This window comes from Homalodisca vitripennis, chromosome 1, assembly GCF_021130785.1.
Source record: "Homalodisca vitripennis isolate AUS2020 chromosome 1, UT_GWSS_2.1, whole genome shotgun sequence".
Taxonomy (NCBI): domain Eukaryota; kingdom Metazoa; phylum Arthropoda; class Insecta; order Hemiptera; family Cicadellidae; genus Homalodisca; species Homalodisca vitripennis.
The window spans coordinates 242,854,447-242,874,399 of NC_060207.1; the positions used below are offsets into that span (position 1 = coordinate 242,854,447).

At 34.3% G+C, this 19,953-nt stretch overlaps 1 protein-coding gene across 1 annotated transcript in view; it reads right to left on the reverse strand.

The window, feature by feature from the left end:
* Positions 1-351: 351 nt before the first annotated feature.
* LOC124355383 (neural cell adhesion molecule 1-A) overlaps positions 352-19,953 on the reverse strand; it is a 406,182-nt gene continuing 386,580 nt past the window's right edge. Inside the window, exons 6-24 of the mRNA XM_046806510.1 lie at positions 19,721-19,866; positions 19,481-19,631; positions 19,259-19,389; positions 18,372-18,531; positions 17,054-17,347; positions 13,445-13,741; positions 12,562-12,786; positions 7,135-7,226; positions 6,265-6,339; positions 6,106-6,133; positions 5,865-5,929; positions 5,033-5,107; positions 4,821-4,899; positions 4,413-4,483; positions 4,165-4,172; positions 3,993-4,068; positions 3,807-3,859; positions 3,571-3,649; positions 352-3,436 (exon numbers count right to left, since the gene is read on the reverse strand). Of these exons, the coding sequence (XP_046662466.1) occupies positions 3,269-3,436; positions 3,571-3,649; positions 3,807-3,859; positions 3,993-4,068; positions 4,165-4,172; positions 4,413-4,483; positions 4,821-4,899; positions 5,033-5,107; positions 5,865-5,929; positions 6,106-6,133; positions 6,265-6,339; positions 7,135-7,226; positions 12,562-12,786; positions 13,445-13,741; positions 17,054-17,347; positions 18,372-18,531; positions 19,259-19,389; positions 19,481-19,631; positions 19,721-19,866 (2,273 nt within the window). The 3' untranslated portion in view covers positions 352-3,268. The remainder of the gene's footprint in view (positions 3,437-3,570; positions 3,650-3,806; positions 3,860-3,992; positions 4,069-4,164; positions 4,173-4,412; positions 4,484-4,820; positions 4,900-5,032; positions 5,108-5,864; positions 5,930-6,105; positions 6,134-6,264; positions 6,340-7,134; positions 7,227-12,561; positions 12,787-13,444; positions 13,742-17,053; positions 17,348-18,371; positions 18,532-19,258; positions 19,390-19,480; positions 19,632-19,720; positions 19,867-19,953) is intronic.

Sequence of the window (19,953 nt, forward strand, 5' to 3'; positions counted from 1 at the left end):
AGACAAAAATACACATAGTTATAAACAAATGTATGTTTTGACGTATAAAACATTTTTCATGTAAAAATAAAGAGAATAAAAACGTTTTTAACTTTAGAAATCGCTTTTAAGGAAAGCAAATATATGTAATATGATGACTGTAAGTGCTTGAGTTTACAGTTTTGTATTTTGTGGTAGTCTTCTATGAAATAATAGTAATGACACAGAAAAACGAGTTGTTATAACACTAAAACACAAAATATGAGTTATAACTGTGACAACTATTATAAAAGCTGGATGAAATAATTAAAAACTAGAATTGAGAAAAATACAGATTTTAAACGGGTAGTAATAAATGAAAGTGCATTATAATCAAACATTTATTTTAATAAATCGGTTCGTTAACAACAATTAAAAACATCAAATAAATGTTTCTTACATCTAATTGAATTATTTATATCATTTAGTCAATACTAGTTAATATTTAACTTACAAAAACGTACAGTAAAAACAACTTTCATTGAAGAAACGTTTACACTTGATATATACATAGACTTATTCCGTAAAAATGTTCCTTACCAGTTAGGGATTTTAAATAATAGAAAAATATTAAGATAAAATAATATTAAATTCAAGTAAAAAAGCTTAAAATAAAAATTTTTTAATGTAACAATACATATGGCTTATGAAGTTGTTCCTTTGATAATTATAACGCAAAGAGCGTATTATTTCGTTTACTCTACAATCGCATTTATTTTGATGGTGACAGTCATCATGACATAAAGTTCAGATTTTTTAAACATTTTTAATGATTAAGAGATAAGCTAGTGTATGTATGTATGTATGTAATATTTAGTGTACTAAAACTGTAAAGTACATTCCGTTTGAAACCTGTTTTTGTTTTTTAAAGGAACAATTAAAGCATGTAGTATATTTATTACCCTATTACAGATGTTAAATTAATTGAAAATATTTTTATCAATATAAATAGAAATTATTTATCAAACATAACTACTTTCGTCTTACTATTAAAAAGATATATAATGGCTGTTAATTATGAAATAAAAATTGATATCTTAAATAACAAGGAACAAGGATAATTAATGTCACTTAAGTATTAGCACCACATATTTTATAAGGCATAAAAAATAAAATAAAGAGATTTGGCTAACATTGAACTATTAATTAATTTACATTAAACAATAAAATATTCTAACCGCCATTTTATTGCAAACTAAAGTTATCTTAAATTAATTGATTCATAATTTTGTTACACTAACAAATGGAAATACGTTTCACGTTTAATTGTAGTAAATGATTTTTCGTATTTCAAAAGATACTGAGTAAGTTTTTGGACTTCTTGATTATTAAACTGGTAATATCACTAAAGTGTGATTCAATAAATAATAATACAACCGTACGCATATTACTTGTGTTTAAATTTGAATAACATTAAAATATTTTTGTTTAGAAACCGTTAACTAAATCAGTAAATTAATAATAATCTTTTAATTTCATATTTATATTCCAGGAAGAAGCGAGATAAAAGTATTCTTAAGTTTCTAGATATTTCAATGTATACGTATTCAAATCTGTATTTTAAAGTGTAGTACGCAATTTATTCGTTACTAACCTAAAATAAAAAATGTACATAACTGCAAAACATATTAAAAGAACTATTTAAACCAATATAACCCATTCGTTTTATGGAAAAATTTATCTCTAAACAAATGTAAAAATGCCGTCGTGAATTTCTATAAAGAAGATATGTTACAATATAGCATTCTTTAACTATTTACAGTTATATAAACCGACTTCGTTATATTATTAACTCACTAAATTACCAATCATGATATTTGACAATGATTTTGAAATCGATATAAGTAACATGAACAATATACACAATGATATGTACAGGATATTACCTTTCTTACATGGAAACTTAAGAAACATTATATTTATAAATAGGCCAAACACTTCTGTACATTATAGACAAAGTTATAAAACAATTGGAAGTTTTTTTTGCTATCACGGGATATGCCAGTAAAATTCAAATGATCTACCTACTATATACATTCACTTTTTATACCAACCAGGCATCTTAAAATCATATAATTTACTACCACAATTTTTTGCATCTTTGATATATTTATATGATCTTTTGTGTTGAGCCTTGAAATAGTTTTGTCACATCCATCCCACTGGTTTTTATCTTTAAAGATACAGAGGTTTCATTTTAAACAATGTTGAACCAAAACATGAAAAATTAATTAACAATTTACAAACTTTAATAAATATTTGGAATCGATTATTATGTCTGAAACTCAGGAACAAAAACCCAAAAATAATTATGCATCTGGTGCATTGTGGCTGGCTTTATGATTAGCACATTTTAGTCTTTCAGTACCCATTATAAGTGTGAAATGTGTGCATATATTTACGTCAATACGGAGAAGAATAGTATTTTTTATGATTCCGTATTTTTGGTATTTTTAAAAGGATATGCCAATTCTTATCTTTTGTTTGTTAATGTATAAACGTTATATAATGTTAGCATGCAACTTTAAATAAAAATTACCGATATTAAAATTAATAGTTAGCATTTTGGATGCAAATGACATTTAAAAGCTTTTGCACGTTATGCAACAAGATAAAGACATTATATACGCTCTTGTGCGGTATAATATATAATGGAAACTTTAAGTATGTCATATAATGTTTTATTTCACTTGAGTAAAAAAATTCTACGTGAAATAACACTAAAACTTTAGTGAAAAAGTTCAGGCTTAGAAAGTCTATAGTTATGAGGTTTAAATCAACTATACTTAATAAACCTATTGCACGTGTTAAAAACTACATGTTAATTTAAAATTAGAATGAGATTTATTTTCGTCAATTTTCTTGGAAAATAATTGCTTGCTATTAGTGAGCTCAACCAAGCAAACAAGTAAATGTAACAATAATTTAAAAATAAATGTTTATAAAATATAAGAAAATTAAATTTTTTTTCAGACTCAGTTAATTGTGTTATAAATATTACTAGTCGTTATCAATTTCTACATAAATTTAGTTCTAATAATAATTTAAAGTTTGGTATTGATTTATTATTTATTTACGATACTGTGGCATTTATAAATAATATTTCCAAATTAATTAATTTGATGACAAGCACCCAGGTTATTGCAGTACCTTTTAAAGAGCAAATAGTACCTACTAGACGCCTGGTGGGTTCAGTGAAATATTGCAACTATCACAGAGTTCAGTGTTCAGTACGGACCTAGGATACAAATCATACGCAACTTTCTGGGAGTCTGCTCGCCATGAGTCGTTCCTTTATGGCGGTACCGTTCAGCTCCGGGTCCCCAGCCACCGGGTGTCCCGGCAGGCAGAGGTCTTTGGGCCGCAACTCCCACGAGTACGGCTGGTTACTGTCCAGGTGCCGCTGCTGGCCGCCGTTCTGTCGTCAAACACAAGTCAGTTACTTACATAAGTCTGAGTCATTCTATACAACTCCCACGAGTACGGCTGGTTACTGTCCAGGTGCCCGCTGCAGGCCGCCGTTCTGTCGTCAAACACAAGTCAGTTACTTACATAAGTCTGAGTCATTCTATTCAACTCCCACGAGTACGGCTGGTTACTGTCCGTCCAGGTGCCGCTGCTGGCCGCCGTTCTGTCGTCAAACACAAGTCAGATTACTTACATAAGTCTGAGTCATTCTATACAACTCCCACGAGTACGGCTGGTTACTGTCCAGGTGCCGCTGCTGGCCGCCGTTCTGTCGTCAAACACAAGTCAGATTACGTACATAAGTCTGAGTCATTCTATACAACTTCCACGAGTACGGCTGGTTACTGTCCAGGTGCCGCAGCTGGCCGCCGTTCTGTCGTCAAACACAAGTCAGTTACTTACATAAGTCTGAGACATTCTATACAACTCCCACGAGTACGGCTGGTTACTGTCCAGGTGCCACAGCTACCCGCCGTTCTGTCGTCAAACACAATTCAGTTACTTACATAAGTCTGAGTCATTCTATACAACTCCCACGAGTACGGCTGGGTTACTGTCCAGGTGCCACAGCTGGCCGCCGTTCTGTCGTCAAACACAATTCAGTTACATACATAAGTCTGAGTCATTCTATACAACTCCCACGAGTACGGCTGGTTACTGTCCAGGTGCCACAGCTACCCGCCGTTCTGTCGTCAAACACAACAGTTCAGTTACTTACATAAGTCTGAGACATTCTATACAACTCCCACGAGTACGGCTGGTTACTGTCCAGGTGCCACAGCTACCCGCCGTTCTGTCGTCAAACACAAGTCAGTTACATACATAAGTCTGAGACATTCTATACAACTCCCACGAGTACGGCTGGTTACTGTCCAGGTGCCACAGCTACCCGCCGTTCTGTCGTCAAACACAATTCAGTTACTTACATAAGTCTGAGTCATTCTATACAACTCCCACGAGTACGGCTGGTTACTGTCCAGGTGCCACAGCTGCCATTCTGTCGTCAAACACAATTCAGTTACTTACATAAGTCTGAGTCATTCTATACAACTCCCACGAGTACGGCTGGTTACTGTCCAGGTGCCACAGCTACCCGCCGTTCTGTCGTCAAACACAATTCAGTTACTTACATAAGTCTGAGTCATTCTATACAACTCCCACGAGTACGGCTGGTTACTGTCCAGGTGCCACAGCTACCCGCCGTTCTGTCGTCAAACACAAGTCAGTTACATACATAAGTCTGAGACATTCTATACAACTCCCACGAGTACGGCTGGTTACTGTCCAGGTGCCGCAGCTGGCCGCCGTTCTGTCGTCAAACACAAGTCAGTTACTTACATAAGTCTGAGACATTCTATACAACTCCCACGAGTACGGCTGGTTACTGTCCAGGTGCCGCAGCTGGCCGCCGTTCTGTCGTCAAACACAAGTCAGTTACATACATAAGTCTGAGACATTCTATACAACTCCCACGAGTACGGCTGGTTACTGTCCAGGTGCCGCAGCTGGCCGCCGTTCTGTCGTCAAACACAAGTCAGTTACATACATAAGTCTGAGACATTCTATACAACTCCCACGAGTACGGCTGGTTACTGTCCAGGTGCCGCAGCTGGCCGCCGTTCTGTCGTCAAACACAAGTCAGTTACATACATAAGTCTGAGACATTCTATACAACTCCCACGAGTACGGCTGGTTACTGTCCAGGTGCCACAGCTACCCGCCGTTCTGTCGTCAAACACAATTCAGTTACTTACATAAGTCTGAGTCATTCTATACAACTCCCACGAGTACGGCTGGTTACTGTCCAGGTGCCACAGCTACCCGCCGTTCTGTCGTCAAACACAATTCAGTTACTTACATAAGTCTGAGACATTCTATACAACTCCCACGAGTACGGCTGGTTACTGTCCAGGTGCCACAGCTACCCGCCGTTCTGTCGTCAAACACAAGTCAGTTACTTACATAAGTCTGAGTCATTCTATACAACTCCCACGAGTACGGCTGGTTACTGTCCAGGTGCCACAGCTACCCGCCGTTCTGTCGTCAAACACAATTCAGTTACTTACATAAGTCTGAGTCATTCTATACAACTCCCACGAGTACGGCTGGTTACTGTCCAGGTGCCGCAGCTACCCGCCGTTCTGTCGTCAAACACAATTCAGTTACTTACATAAGTCTGAGTCATTCTATACAACTCCCACGAGTACGGCTGGTTACTGTCCAGGTGCCACAGCTACCCGCCGTTCTGTCGTCAAACACAAGTCAGTTACTTACATAAGTCTGAGTCATTCTATACAACTCCCACGAGTACGGCTGGTTACTGTCCAGGTGCCACAGCTACCCGCCGTTCTGTCGTCAAACACAATTCAGTTACATACATAAGTCTGAGACATTCTATACAACTCCCACGAGTACGGCTGGTTACTGTCCAGGTGCCGCTGTTCTGTCGTCAAACACAAGTCAGTTACAAACATAAGTCTGAGTCATTCTATACAACTCCCACGAGTACGGCTGGTTACTGTCCAGGTGCCGCAGCTGCCGCCGTTCTGTCGCCGTTCGTCAGTCGACAAACGTCTGAATTACTGCCGCATATCGTCAACCACGAGTACGGCTAGTTACTGTCCAGGTGCCGCAGCTGGCCGCCGTTCTGTCGTCAAACACGTCAGTAACTTACATAAGTCTGAGACATTCTATACAACTCCCACGAGTACGGCTGGTTACTGTCCAGGTGCCGCAGCTGGCCGCCGTTCTGTCCTCAAACACAAGTCAGTTACATACATAAGTCTGAGACATTCTATTCAACTCCCACGAGTACGGCTGGTTACTGTCCAGGTGCCGCAGCTGGCCGCCGTTCTGCCATCAAACACAAGTCAGTTTTACTTCTAATATTATCCGACATTGTAGACTGAATCTGAATGTTTCCAGGAATTATTTATTTCATAAGCTACTGTAAAATTTTGAATATTATGTAATTTTACGAGTGTATATTTTATTTTTTTAAATCGGTTTTTGGTTGGATTTTGGCAAACCCCCTTAAGATAAATGTTATATAATTTTGAATATCTCTTTACCCTACTCAACCAAGATTCACAGAACTTTAATTTGGGAATTTCGCCCAATGTTGTAATGATTTCTAAAGAGATATGACTAAAATAGGAATTAAACTACTTTACTGTATGCATATGAATCCTTTTAATAATTTACCACTTATAAAATTACACTTTTACAAAAGAAAAATTTATAATAAATTTCCTAAGACACTAGTTGTTCTATACTTTATTTCAACCGTTTTTCTCTAAGCCTGATTATAAAATATCCCAATATGCTACTCTTAAAATGCAGTTGCACGTGTTAATCTATTTTTTTTGTTCGTTTCACCATTATACTAACATTAATCCTGCAAACAACCATTACACAATTTCACAGTTCCCTGTATGAACAATATGTGTTATACTTTCGTACACTATCAATGTGATTGATCAAATAGTTGAATACTGTGTGGCTAAGATATTATATATGTAGATTGTTATAATTCACATAATTTTAAAATTAAAACCGTTAAGTAATCTAAAACAACATATGTGCATAAATATATTAACATACGCAGTTATTATTTATTAGATAACGTTCACTCATCTATGTACTTGCCTGATGCCAGTGGAGTGGGTCACTCATTTCAGCACTTCCAGCATTTTGAGGATTTCGAACCACAGTGCCATTGCCAACCACTCCGACCGGGTCTGGAAACAAAAATAACATCATTCTATAGATCTATGTTCTAAAAATGCTTATTTTGAATATTGTAGGTATAAATACTATAAAATTTTCAGATATATCCAAAGCAAATCGAATAAATAGTTATAAAATAAACAATAAATTTATAAAATGTTAACAATTAAAAGTAAAATTAAACCAAAATCACCGTTTTTTCTATCGTCGAACAACAAAATTTATTAGGGCTCCTGTTGACTAAACTGGGAATTTATATTCTTTATAATTAATTAAAAATTATTTTGATTTCTATTATAAAAGTGTAAGAGCTTTGAAATAACTATTTTAATCAATAAGTATGTTTTGAATTTGTTGATAAAGGTAACGAATACTTCTGATTTTATCGTATCATGTTATGTTCACTGATTTTTGTGTGTATTTTATATTGTTAATTCGTACAAATAATTTATTTTACAAAATTTTCAAGGTACTAGGCCTATAAAATTCGTTTTGGTATAAAATTTGTTACCTAATTTTTACAATTCTTGAACTATCTTACAATATTATTTTATTTTACTTTCCATATATTTCTTTTATTCTTCTTCATTAAATGAAAAACTATTAAAAATTCATTCTATTATGAGGAACACACGTCACAATTCCCAAGGAAGTTTGTACTCAGATAATTTATAATTTAAAAGTGTCCATCCGGTTTTTATGTTACCAATTGAACGTAGCGAAAAAGTGAATACTCTAAAAAGTATACGAGCAAAAGTATATGTCGAAAAGGTCTAAATTGAAAGGCTAATTTAAGCTACAATACCGGGCGAAGATATTTGCTAGGCTACTTTTAAAATATACAGATATTGTCCTCACATCTGAAAATGTAAAATTATTAATCGGAATGCTGGAATGCTTTTTATTGCGGGCATCCAAAATAACTTATCCAAAATGCGAGGCTTGATGTGAATTTCCACACTTGGCTTTTCCTCATGCTTAAATGCAATCTCGCCCCAAAATTTAACCTAGGAGATGAGAATTGAAGGATAATTTTCATTAACGATTCAAATAAAAACACGAAATTTTAAATTTAAATTGATTGTCTTGTACTCCATATTTTAATAATAATAATTCTTCCATAAGTTACCGTGACAATGTTTCTTTATAACGTTTTTTATAAACAGCTGTTGGAACGTAGGTTTTGTTGGATCAACTACGTTTTAAAGATCAAATTTAAATTTGCCACGATTTGTTTTATTTGTGATAGAAATAAAATGTTTTGATTAAAAGTTAAATTAAACAGAAATTACTGCTATTTTCTCATCGTTTTGAAACAAAATTAATTAGTGCTCCAGTTCGTTGAACCGGAAATTAAAGTTGTTTATTCAGGGGAAGGAATGTTTACAAAAAGAAAGAATTGTTTACATGGAGAAAGCAATATTTAGAAGAGAGAAAACAGCTGAGTTACCTACGAAGAAAATGATGACTTTTGCAGATATCAGGTGTATTGGAAAGTAACACACTCCCATAGTGTGATAAAACAACAAACGATATTAAAACAACATTGATCTTACATCGTTACGACTGAAATTGAACGACTGACATTACGAAACGTATACATTACGAAATGTTATACATTATGAAATGGAGCCATAATGTGGACCAATCAGAAGCGAAACATAAACTAGAAAAAGTTTTGGAAAATGCCTTATGCGAACACTTGGGGTGATCCATGATGTTCGGTTTTGTTGACTTGATCAAGAGCGTTGATCAGTCTAATGATCATCGCCATACTTGCATTCATATTTTACACTCACTCTCTCACAAAAGTACAAGATACGGGTAGGTTTTGTTCTTCTTTTTTCACTACTTAAAGCTAGTTTCAGTAAATGTTTCGTTACATTGACAAGTTAATTGGTTGCAAGCCAGCTTATCCAAATCTGTTAGAAAATACGAAAAATATACGAAATTTATGAATAGATTTAATTTTTAATTTTTTACGCTTTACTCAATAAAAGGGTACAATTGATTAAAATATTTTGGTTCAAATCTAAGTAATGTTTCTTACTGTCATTTTGTTGGAGGGAAATGTTTAGTTGCAAAACATCAGATTAACCATATACATATAAGTTTCCATTGGAACGTCATATGTATATGGTTGTCAGACATCTAGTTTTAATGCTTTTTAAAGTGAAAATAGGGTTTTTATGAATGCTGAGACGAGAATGTTTCAGCTTAAAGTAATACCTCATTGCGGAAGATCGATTGAATCAGATTTACGATAGCATTATAAGTGATGCAGAAATGTTGATGCCAATTTCCTATAGGATTTTTATGATAATGGAATAGTTTTGAGAGTTTTTGAGAAATATGCACAAGTAGAGATCAATTATAAAATATTTAGAAGGTGGGATGGTACAAATTTATACTTTGGCTTCCTGTATACGCTGGCGCAATCTATTGTTGTTATTGTTTTTTTTGCTCTGTGGATGATTAGCACACATATTACAAAATAATTACAGAAAACACGATAATTATGGGTGATTTTGATATTAAATATTCTATTTTCCCAAAACAAGACCAGTTAAATCAATAAGTGGCATCTTCACTGGTACTTGTGATATTAACCCTAAAGTATTATTTTCTTACTGTTAATGTACAATACTTAATAACTTAAAGAGTAATTATGGTTTTAAAAATTACCTAGGGTGGAATGCGCTAATTTCATAGATGCGTCAATTTGTAAGGATTTTTTTACCATTACCTCGGTTTGGATGAATCGAATCATGATAAAATAGGCGACTGCAAAAAAGGTACGCTTTTTACATACTATGTAAACACGCAGATACCAAAAATACTCTAAAAATACTAAAACCTTATATATTTTTAATTGTTATATAAACCTTTTTTTTATGGAACTAGTCATCTAAAACAGTTCTTAAGGCACAATAAAGGACCAATGATACAAATGTTATTGTTTAAAGGTTCAGTTATTGGAAAACACTTTATAAAACTCTAATTAAACTGTATTAGATTGGTAAAATTCAAAAGCAGGTACGTAATTAACACACTATGCTAACGCAGAAATTTAAGAGTGTTGAAACTAACCAGAATCTTTTGCTATCGAAGTCTGCACAAAAAATACTCCCAAAAATACTAAAACTTTATCTGTTTGTTAATGGTTTTAACCACCTATTTTTCTTAGAAATAACCATCTAAAACTGTTCTCAAGGTATAATAAAGGACCAATGATTCAAATGTTATTGGTAAAGGTTCAGTTATGGGAAAAACACTATAATACTCTAATTAAGTCTGTATTAGATTTTTTTGCTAGTGCAGTGGAAAAATTCAAAAGCAGGTATGCCATTTACATACTATGCAAACGCATAAATTTAAGAGTATTGAAGTAACCAGAATCTTTTGCTATCGAAGTCTGCAAAACATACCACAAAAATACTAAAACTTATCTGTTTGTTAATTAATTGTTATAACCACCTATTTTTGTTACAACTAACCATCTAAAGATGTTCTCAAGGTATAATAAAGGACCCATGATTCAAATGTTATTGTTAAAGGTTCAGTTATGGAACAAACTCTATTTAAGACTGTATTAGTTTTTTTGTTGCTATTGCTGTGCTAAAATTACAACAATGAAGAAGTAATGAGGGTGGGATATGATGATACGCATTACAGCTATCAACTAATAATAGGTTCTGAAAGACGTTCCGGAAAATTTGGAACAAGTTCAATATTACCGGTTAAGTACTGTTGTAGCAGAACCATTACAACTCAGAATGAACACCGTGTTTGCTGTGTAATGATTGTCGCAGGTAGAATGGTACTGAATAATTCAGCGGCAAGCTCTACGGTACGAGTCCTCACTCGACACATTTACTTCAAGTAATTGCCCTTTCTTACGGTTTATTTAATTTAGATATTTTATAACGAAAATTATTCGCCCTTGCAATTTACTCAGTCTTACAAAATGAAAATGAATATTTCTTTATAATGTTTAACAATGTGAAGTGTTTTCAATTACACTTGGTTCAAGAACAATAACCAATCATCGGAATAATGATATGACGGTTAAGTGGGAAATAAAAAAAACACACCCATAATCTGTACAAAAACTTTGGTAGTTAAAATTAGTAATATTATAAGACCTTATATCCCTTCAAATAATTTCCAAGTCGAATGCTTAAATCATTTTAATTGTTCAACAATATTTTGAACGTATTATTTCATATCTAAATCTACAGGTATAATACTATTTAGTTTAACTTATCAAACATTGTTAAATTACCACGATTGTGGTATTGAACATTATAACTTTGATCGTTTGAGACCGGGTCCTGTAGAAATTTCATTTTAAATTTGTTAGGGTCGGAATGTAATAGAAATAAATTCATTTGCTAATTAAATGTAACATAAATAAACAGTCAAATACTGCAAATAGTTTTTCTGTTATGTTTTTCACTTCATGGTTAATTTAGACAAAATTATAATTGTTTTTAGGCAATTTTACATACCTAAATATATGATTTGTATGCATAGTAACTAACAGATAATAGTCACATTCAGTAACAAGATTTCGGACACTTCCCATCGCTACATATTACAAAAGGTGTCAAACACTTGAATCTATCTGGACTGGAATCTATCCTCTTCGTCAGGTGAGAGGGAGTATTCATACATACAAAAATAAAGAGCAGAAAGAAGAAACGAGGGAAAGAAAACGGCTCAAACACGCCAGAAAGCTGCTTGGAATCCAGTCTTGAGCAAAAATCACGAGTATGAGAATTTAACAGCACAATCACACATCACACCTACACAAGTAAAAGTGGGATACTAACAACAAAATCAATCTCGCCTCTTTCATCGGCACCGCTTTTGAAACACGCGGCCGGAAGGCGATAATCAGAAGGGGAAAAGGGGTAAAGGCTAGCCGCTTCCGGCCCTATGTTTTGCTTCTAGACCTGAGTGTCGTAGGCATGAGTACTAATTTTGTTGGTTCAGACTAAAGATTTTACTAATTAAACAAACCTCAACCTCAGTGACAACAACTGTACTGGACTCCAACCAGCTCTTTCGAATGTTTGAACCCTTTTCTTTTCCCTCTTTTCATCTTTATGTTCTATATATTTGTATGTATAAAAACCCCTCCCTCCTTCACTTGACGAAGAGAATAGATTCCAACCCTCGAAACGTTGTGTTATATCTTTTGTAACATATAATCAAGGCAAATGTCCAAAATGCTGTTATCCTTGCAAAACTTCCATCGTCAATAATAAACTTTAAACAAAGCGTCTATTCAGTACTTTTCTTCAAGACAAAAATTATCCTTACAGATAAGGTTTTACTTACCAAACTTGGCAGGAATGACGTCCGGATCTCTCTCATCCGGCGGCTCTCTGTTCGCCGGCTTATCCGGAGGTGGAAGTGTCACCTTGTCCGCCATGAGGCGGTGCTCATGGCCCGACCCGCTGTGTCTGACCCTCACCAGCACACACACCATCACCAGCAGAACTGTAACTGCAGCGCCAACCGACACACCAATAACTGATGACAGCGATTCGTCCGCCTCTCCACCTATGGGGTACGTGCGTGTTACAGTCATATATAAGTGTTTATTTTTTATACTCTACAATTTTATATAATTTTACCAAACTGTGAGAAATCTAATATTGCATGCTTAGTACTATTGACCTTAAACACGTTGAGTGTAATATTAGTTTAAATATTTCAATAAATAAATAATATTATTTTTCTTTGACATAAGAGAAAAATATTGAAACACTAAAATAAATTGTACAATTAAGATTATAAATTTATTTTGAAAACGGACTGAGAAAACTTACTGAAAATAGAAAAAACATTTCTCATTCATATAATATATGCGTGGTATAAATGGTGAACCATTTTATAGTGGCAAATTACCTTAAGTTATCTTGATTATCTTAACTGTCAAACACAAAACAGTATGTTGTTGTATAGATGTAATTTACAAAAAAATCTAAATCATATCTATACGTTCTGTGAACGGATAATACTATTCGAAACGTAATATTTATGGCTCATTTTCTTCTTTAAACTATTGAATAAACATAAAAAGGAGCACTTTCAATTCATGTTATATGACTATGAAAACATATACCGTACCATGGTTTATTTTCTAAAATATAATTTTCAGTTTTAGTTTTAGTTAATTTCATAACTCTTACAATTTACAAAAATAACGAAGTCTGACCTGTCCTCTTCTCTGGATCTCTAAACGTGAGCTCCTCCAGGACTACTCCTGGGGATCGACCTTTGGAGTTGACGGCGAAGACTACCACCCTGAAGAGCACGTCTGGCTCGAGGTCGGCCAGTTGGAAGTAAGGAGAGTCCGAGGTCAGGTTGTACCTGGGCACCGCTGAGTCACCAGAATACAGCTCTAGCAGGAACACCTGAGGGAGCCCTCCGTCAAACCCGGCGTAGCAGGAAACCTCCACCGAGTTGGCTGTCTGGTTGGACAGCGAGCAGTTGCGCACTGCAAACGGCTTTCCTGCAAATCAACCAAAGTTATAACGATAACAGTAAGAGGGTTAATTATATAACTTTGGGGTAAAAAATTATGAAGAAAATGTACCTTCAGTTTATTTGAAACTCATTTTTAAAAGTGGATATCTCCTATCACAGCAAATATTTTCTACCATATCCAAAAACCTAATAATGTGAATCCTTTTCTTCTTCTAAAACTGAGACTAATATTTTAATTTAGAGTTGCCGAGATGTATATTGACACTTATTATTTAGTTTTTTTTTCGCATCCAATAGGTAGAGTTTTCTTTCCCAGCTCTGACCTACAGGGTTTCACAGCAAAACCAGTAAAAAGCGTAAGTCTTTGCTTTAGGTTCCTGCAATTTTGGCACGAAAAAACTCATCAAAACAGGAAACGTTTCTCTATACACTAAACTAAAACAGAGCTGAAATACCAAACGTTTTAGATACGGAATAAAGTTAATTCTATGAGCCTTAGATTTGACCTTGTAATTCTCATGTTTGCGCCCGTTGAGTCTGTAAAATTAGATGAGTGGATGAAAATAGCCGTACAAGATAAACTGTATGCTGTTCCTCAAATAAGAGGTTAGGTTGAAAATTTGATGTTATTAAAAATGCTATTTTCTAATCAGACATAACCGCGACCATTTGGTCCAACCTGACATTAATCGCAATGATTCTGGTTAAGTTACGGTCGATATTTGACAATCAACGAATGGTAAGGGCGTAGTGTGTGAAGGGTAAAGTTTTTTGTGTGGAATAAATACGTGGCGTGTACACGGAATCCGCCAATATTCCATACGGAAATTTCTCGGAAAATTAATTTAACAAGTCTACCTGATAAAATTAAATGGATAACATCTTAATTTATCTGGTTATTGTCCCCAGGAATCAATACACCACTTTTCTAGCCATGTATATGACTATTAAGTTAAGTACCATTTCAAAAATAAATAAGTTGCAGTTGAATCAACTGTAAGAACATGTTATAAAAATATTATATAAAAATTTAATCATAATTTCCCTCCTTAGCATATATATATATTGCAAACAATTCTAACAATTGCAAACCATGTCTGATATTTTTCTAACGTATATATATATATTCATGGTTGCACGTTAGAAAAAGATCAGACATGGTTTGCAATTGTTAGAGTTAAATTTAATTACGTGATACCAAGTCAAGTAATACTAAATACAAATTAATAATTTATTAATAAAGCTGTAATACTGAATCAAGCCACACAATTAGGGTGGATTACAATCTTGATTGGGGTATATAACATTCAATCATGTTAGGCTATGTTATAATTAGTTATAAATTATAGAGGTGAATGTGTTTACTCAAGTTGGTGGTACGCTATTGTATATTTCTCAAAACCTGTATGGATACCAGCTTTGTTCTAAATTGGCATCGATTATATTTAACAGTCTCGTTTAAAATATTGATTTCCTTACTTTAAACTAATAATGACACTTTAAAACTGCTTTTTGTTTATGATATCTTTATATAAGAATATGTGAACGAACTGATTATATAAGAACATAATTAATTTCCCTCAACATTTTCTCGATATCAGTTAAAATAGAGAGAGAAGAGAAGTAATATTTTTCCTGCCTGCAACAACTTCAAACCATTTTAATTTTAACCTAATTAAATGATGAATAAAGATTTTCTTGCAATTGCTTATATTTAGGTCCTAGCCAATTTAATGATATTTTATCAAAGATATAATTTTTGTAACACTTTAGTATTATTGAACTTATTATTATCATAAATAGTATAACGGTTATAAGCTGTAATAAATTTTAACTATTGAAAGATCTATTGTTTTGTAATAATTGTTGTATTCGTATTACAGAGCCATAACATATTATTTGAATTGCAAAAATATTTAATAGGTATGAAATATTGTTAAATTTGTCTTATATGATTTAATAAATTTAAGCATCGGAAGACCAGTGAAACAATTATTGTTATATTATTGTCAAAGAATAAAATATACTATATCAGCACGAATAGTAACATAGAGTACAAAGCAATAGTGAGCTTAATTGTTCAACCTATCTGAGTATTTATTGCTGGGATTGTTTTCCTTGAACACTTAAGTTATAATGACTATGAGTTCGATGCGACTTCAATGAAATCCCTCTGTGCAATGCAGTACATTACTCGCTGTAGCGTACAACCAGGCGTGCTTTATTGTTGAACAAAGCATCGTTGGCGAGCTCGTTAAAACAACTGCATTGTGTGCGGCGGATCCGGGTTAATTGTTCCCATCGTTACATATTCCTTTTGTAGCTCGTCGCACTCGTATCATACGATACAATTAATCTGCATTTTAAAAAAGCAATTTACTGTACGGAAATGTTCTAAATTAAGTTAAGAATTTATATTAACTTAAATATAATAAATTAACATTTTAATTGTAGGGTTACGAGCCCAACTTATTTAATGCCTTTGTTTGGGTAATTTTCACATCTAAATACAACACTAGTGTAAATAGCTTCTGCCTGGTAATAATTGGTCTAACAATGAGAGGCACGTATTTATAGTGTTGTAACGTTGTATTATTGCATTTAAAGATAAACTCAATCGTTAGACTTTCCCGGTCTATATGATGACTTCATACAAGTTTGCCAATTTTTCTCCATGTTAAAACATGTTCAACACAAAAGAGATACAATTTATAATAAAAAAATTAATTAAGTAATTAGTTTTTTTAGTTTTTAATTTTTATTATTTAGTTTAACATTTTGTTGAGTGAAGATTTTAAAATATTCAGAATTTTTAAGTTCACAAAGTGAATGAAATACATCAAAACTTGAGTGTTAAGAAACTAAAATTAAATATGTTACGTTAATTACAGTATATGGCGATATTTACATTGTTAAACCACACAATATTATGACAATATAGTATAAAATCGATTTTATACTTATTTTGATTTAAACATAGGTTTGATATAACTTTAGTAATGTTGATACATGTTTTGTATCAGAGCTTACAAATGGTGAATGTTCTCAATACTAAAAACTGATCCTCTTGGGTACCAGAGTGCTAAGTCCTTGGCTCTATTCCAGAACTGAGGATAACATATTATACAATATAATTGATAGGCCTGTTTAAGTATTATCTTATTTTCTATCAGTAAAAACTCGTGAACTCATTTTTTATCAGCAAATACTCGTGACCTCAGTTTCTATCAGCAAATACGTGTGACCTCAGTTTCTATCAGCAAATACTCGTGACCTCAGTTTCTATCAGCAAATACTCTTGAACTCAGTTTCTATCAGCAAATACTCGTGAACTCACCGGCAGCCACGACTTGGAAGAGACAAGGTGACGCTTGGGTTCCGATGGCGTTGTCTGCCCAACAGCTCAATGTTCCGTAGTCCAGATCTGCCACAGGGGTGTACTTCAGCACACTGACCGTGCCGTTAGCCGAGAACCGCTCCGGACCCACGTTCAGCGTCTCCCCAGAGTTATTGAACTTCCAGCGGAAACTGCGGGCAGGAGGATCTGCGTCCACTTCACACGCGATGTCCAGGTTCTCCGACCGTGAGGCTCCCACGACTAGGATCCGATCCTGTTTGCAGGTCGGCGCATCTGGGGGCAGTAGCAATATTGATAAATTACTGAATCTTGTATTTAACATCTGTTATGAATCTGATGTAGTAATATGTATGTATGATCAAATGTGTATTTGGCAAATGACTATTTTCCCCATTCCACGTCGGTTAGTTGACCTATTATATCATGTATTTGTAGTAGCAATTTAATGGGGGATATTGTGCAGTTATTACTTAAATAATGGAAGTTTTGGTAACTTCGAAATATATTAGAAAGTAGATTTCCATGTAGTAATGTACTAATATTTAGTTTTTCATTTAGCACTTAATCTATCTTAACTGAAGTAATGCTTTGGGATTGATGCACATCTTACTGAATCAATTCGCCAAATATACGACGAGTTTAATCTATGAATAACTCCACTTCTATATAGCAGTAAACTAAATGGATAACAGGATCTCGGAAATTTTCCATCGTTGTATATTATAAAAGGTATAACAAAACGTTTCGAGGATTGGAATCTATCCTCTTCGTCAGGTGGGGGAGCTATTAATATATACAAAAATAAAGAACAGAAAGAACTAAAGAAGGAAATTAATGGTTCAAACATACCCAAAAGCTGCTTGGAGCCCAGTCTAGGCCTTGATACTACACAGGATGCAAGTCCCGAGCACAAATCACAAGTACGAGGATCATAATCACACATCACACCGTTACAGGCTACAGTGGGATACTGTTAGAGCCATTTTTTGTTTCATGTTTGTTATTGACGACGGAAGGTTTGAAAAGATAAGAGGATTCCGAACATTTACCATCTTTAAAGGTTATAAAAGATATAACCCAACTTTCGAGGATTGGAGTCTATCCTCTTCGTCAGGTGGGGGAGGTATTAATACATACACAAAATTACGAAACTTAAGGATCAAGTATTGCTAAAGGGGAGGGCGTAGGGAAGTAAAAAAAGAGTTTTTATCACAATAAATCGATATGATTATTGGTGAACATTCTAGAATAATTCTTAAGACACTATACATCGTAAATAATATTAATTTGTACTTACACTTAACCCTGAGGTCCAAGGTATTGCTGTTAGTCTCTCCCTCGTTGTTGACGGCGAGACAGGAGTAGCTACCTGCATTCTGTCTGGTGACCTTCTGCAGCACGAGACTCTGGTTGATCAGGATTAGACGTGCTGACACATTGTGACTCAGCACCACACCCTGTTGTGATCATAGTGATCAGAGAAAATTTACATCCCAAATGTATAGGTCAAAGAATGATATTGAGTCTCCTATTTTTTAACCATATTGTGGCAGAAAAGTCCTAGCATTATTCAAGTAAATCTTACCAAATAAAAAACCAATGGGATAATACTGATGTACGAAATTTTTCAAGTTAGATGAGTCATATTGCGGATTATGAACTCATAAAAATTAATCTCCAAAGATTTTAGTTATTTCTACAAAACGTTCCAGCCACCTACTTGTATCTCCAACGATAAAGGAATAAAACCCCTCGAGGTCGTAACATTAAAAATGTATTACGGTGTATTTCACTTGCTGGCAAACCTCATCTCTGAATTCATCTTACCACCTACTTCAGCTTATCCCTAAATTTGGTCAACAAAGGGTAACTAGGGCTAAGCTTCCAGCATAGCCGAATGCCCAATGGCAGCTTTACTTTATACGTTTTCTACTGACATGTTCAGATCACTTATGTCTCATTTAATAGTATACATCTGTTTACTACATTTAACGTGATAAATCTGTACTTATGTCTTACAATATCAAAGAGAATCAAAGTTCTAGATTTCCTGTTTATTTAAAACCATACAATAAAATAAAAAACTAGAAATGAAATTAGTAGCTTATAATAATTTAACTCACCTTATTAATTCTATATATAAAGCGAATACAAATTATTACAGAACTATATTACAGAACTTACGTTGTGTAGCCAAGTAAGGCGCCTCCATGGAGGGTTGGCTCTTACGTGACACTCGAAGTAGACATCGTCACCTTCCTTAATGTCCGAGGCATTTAGGGTGCTTCCCAGTCGTAAAGATACAATGGGAGTATCTGAGAACATTTCAAGAATATTTTTATCAAAGTAACAAAATATTAGAATTAAATTATACAACAGAATTTTTACGTTTATGGTGGAACTTACAGACAACATCAATGTTCCACACTGCTTCGTGGAAGAGCCCTGTAACGTTGGGGTTCTCAGCTCGGCAAGTGATGACTTTGCCATCGTCCTCCGTCGTTGGCTCAAACGTCATCATACTGGTCGTGACGTTTTGGTTCTCCCGTACTTCTTCCTGCAGGCAACGTCACGATTATAACGCATCGATGAAGTTCAGTGAAATTCAATAACTTTTTAAAATACTGGAGTTGTTATTTGCCCTACCTTTGCTTTCTTGACGTGATGCTTTCCTTTGTACCACGTGATGACGGCCGGGGGTCTAGAGCCTGCGGAGTCACAGATGATATCATACGACATATCTGCCACCAGTGGGGACTTGGAGGAGTGTATCCGGGCCGTCAGAGGCTTCACTGTACATAGAAGCAAGAGGGTTAAGGGGATTTACTCATGTTTCAACGTAAAGTGACAAAATTCTCAGAAAATTATTCTTGTATTCA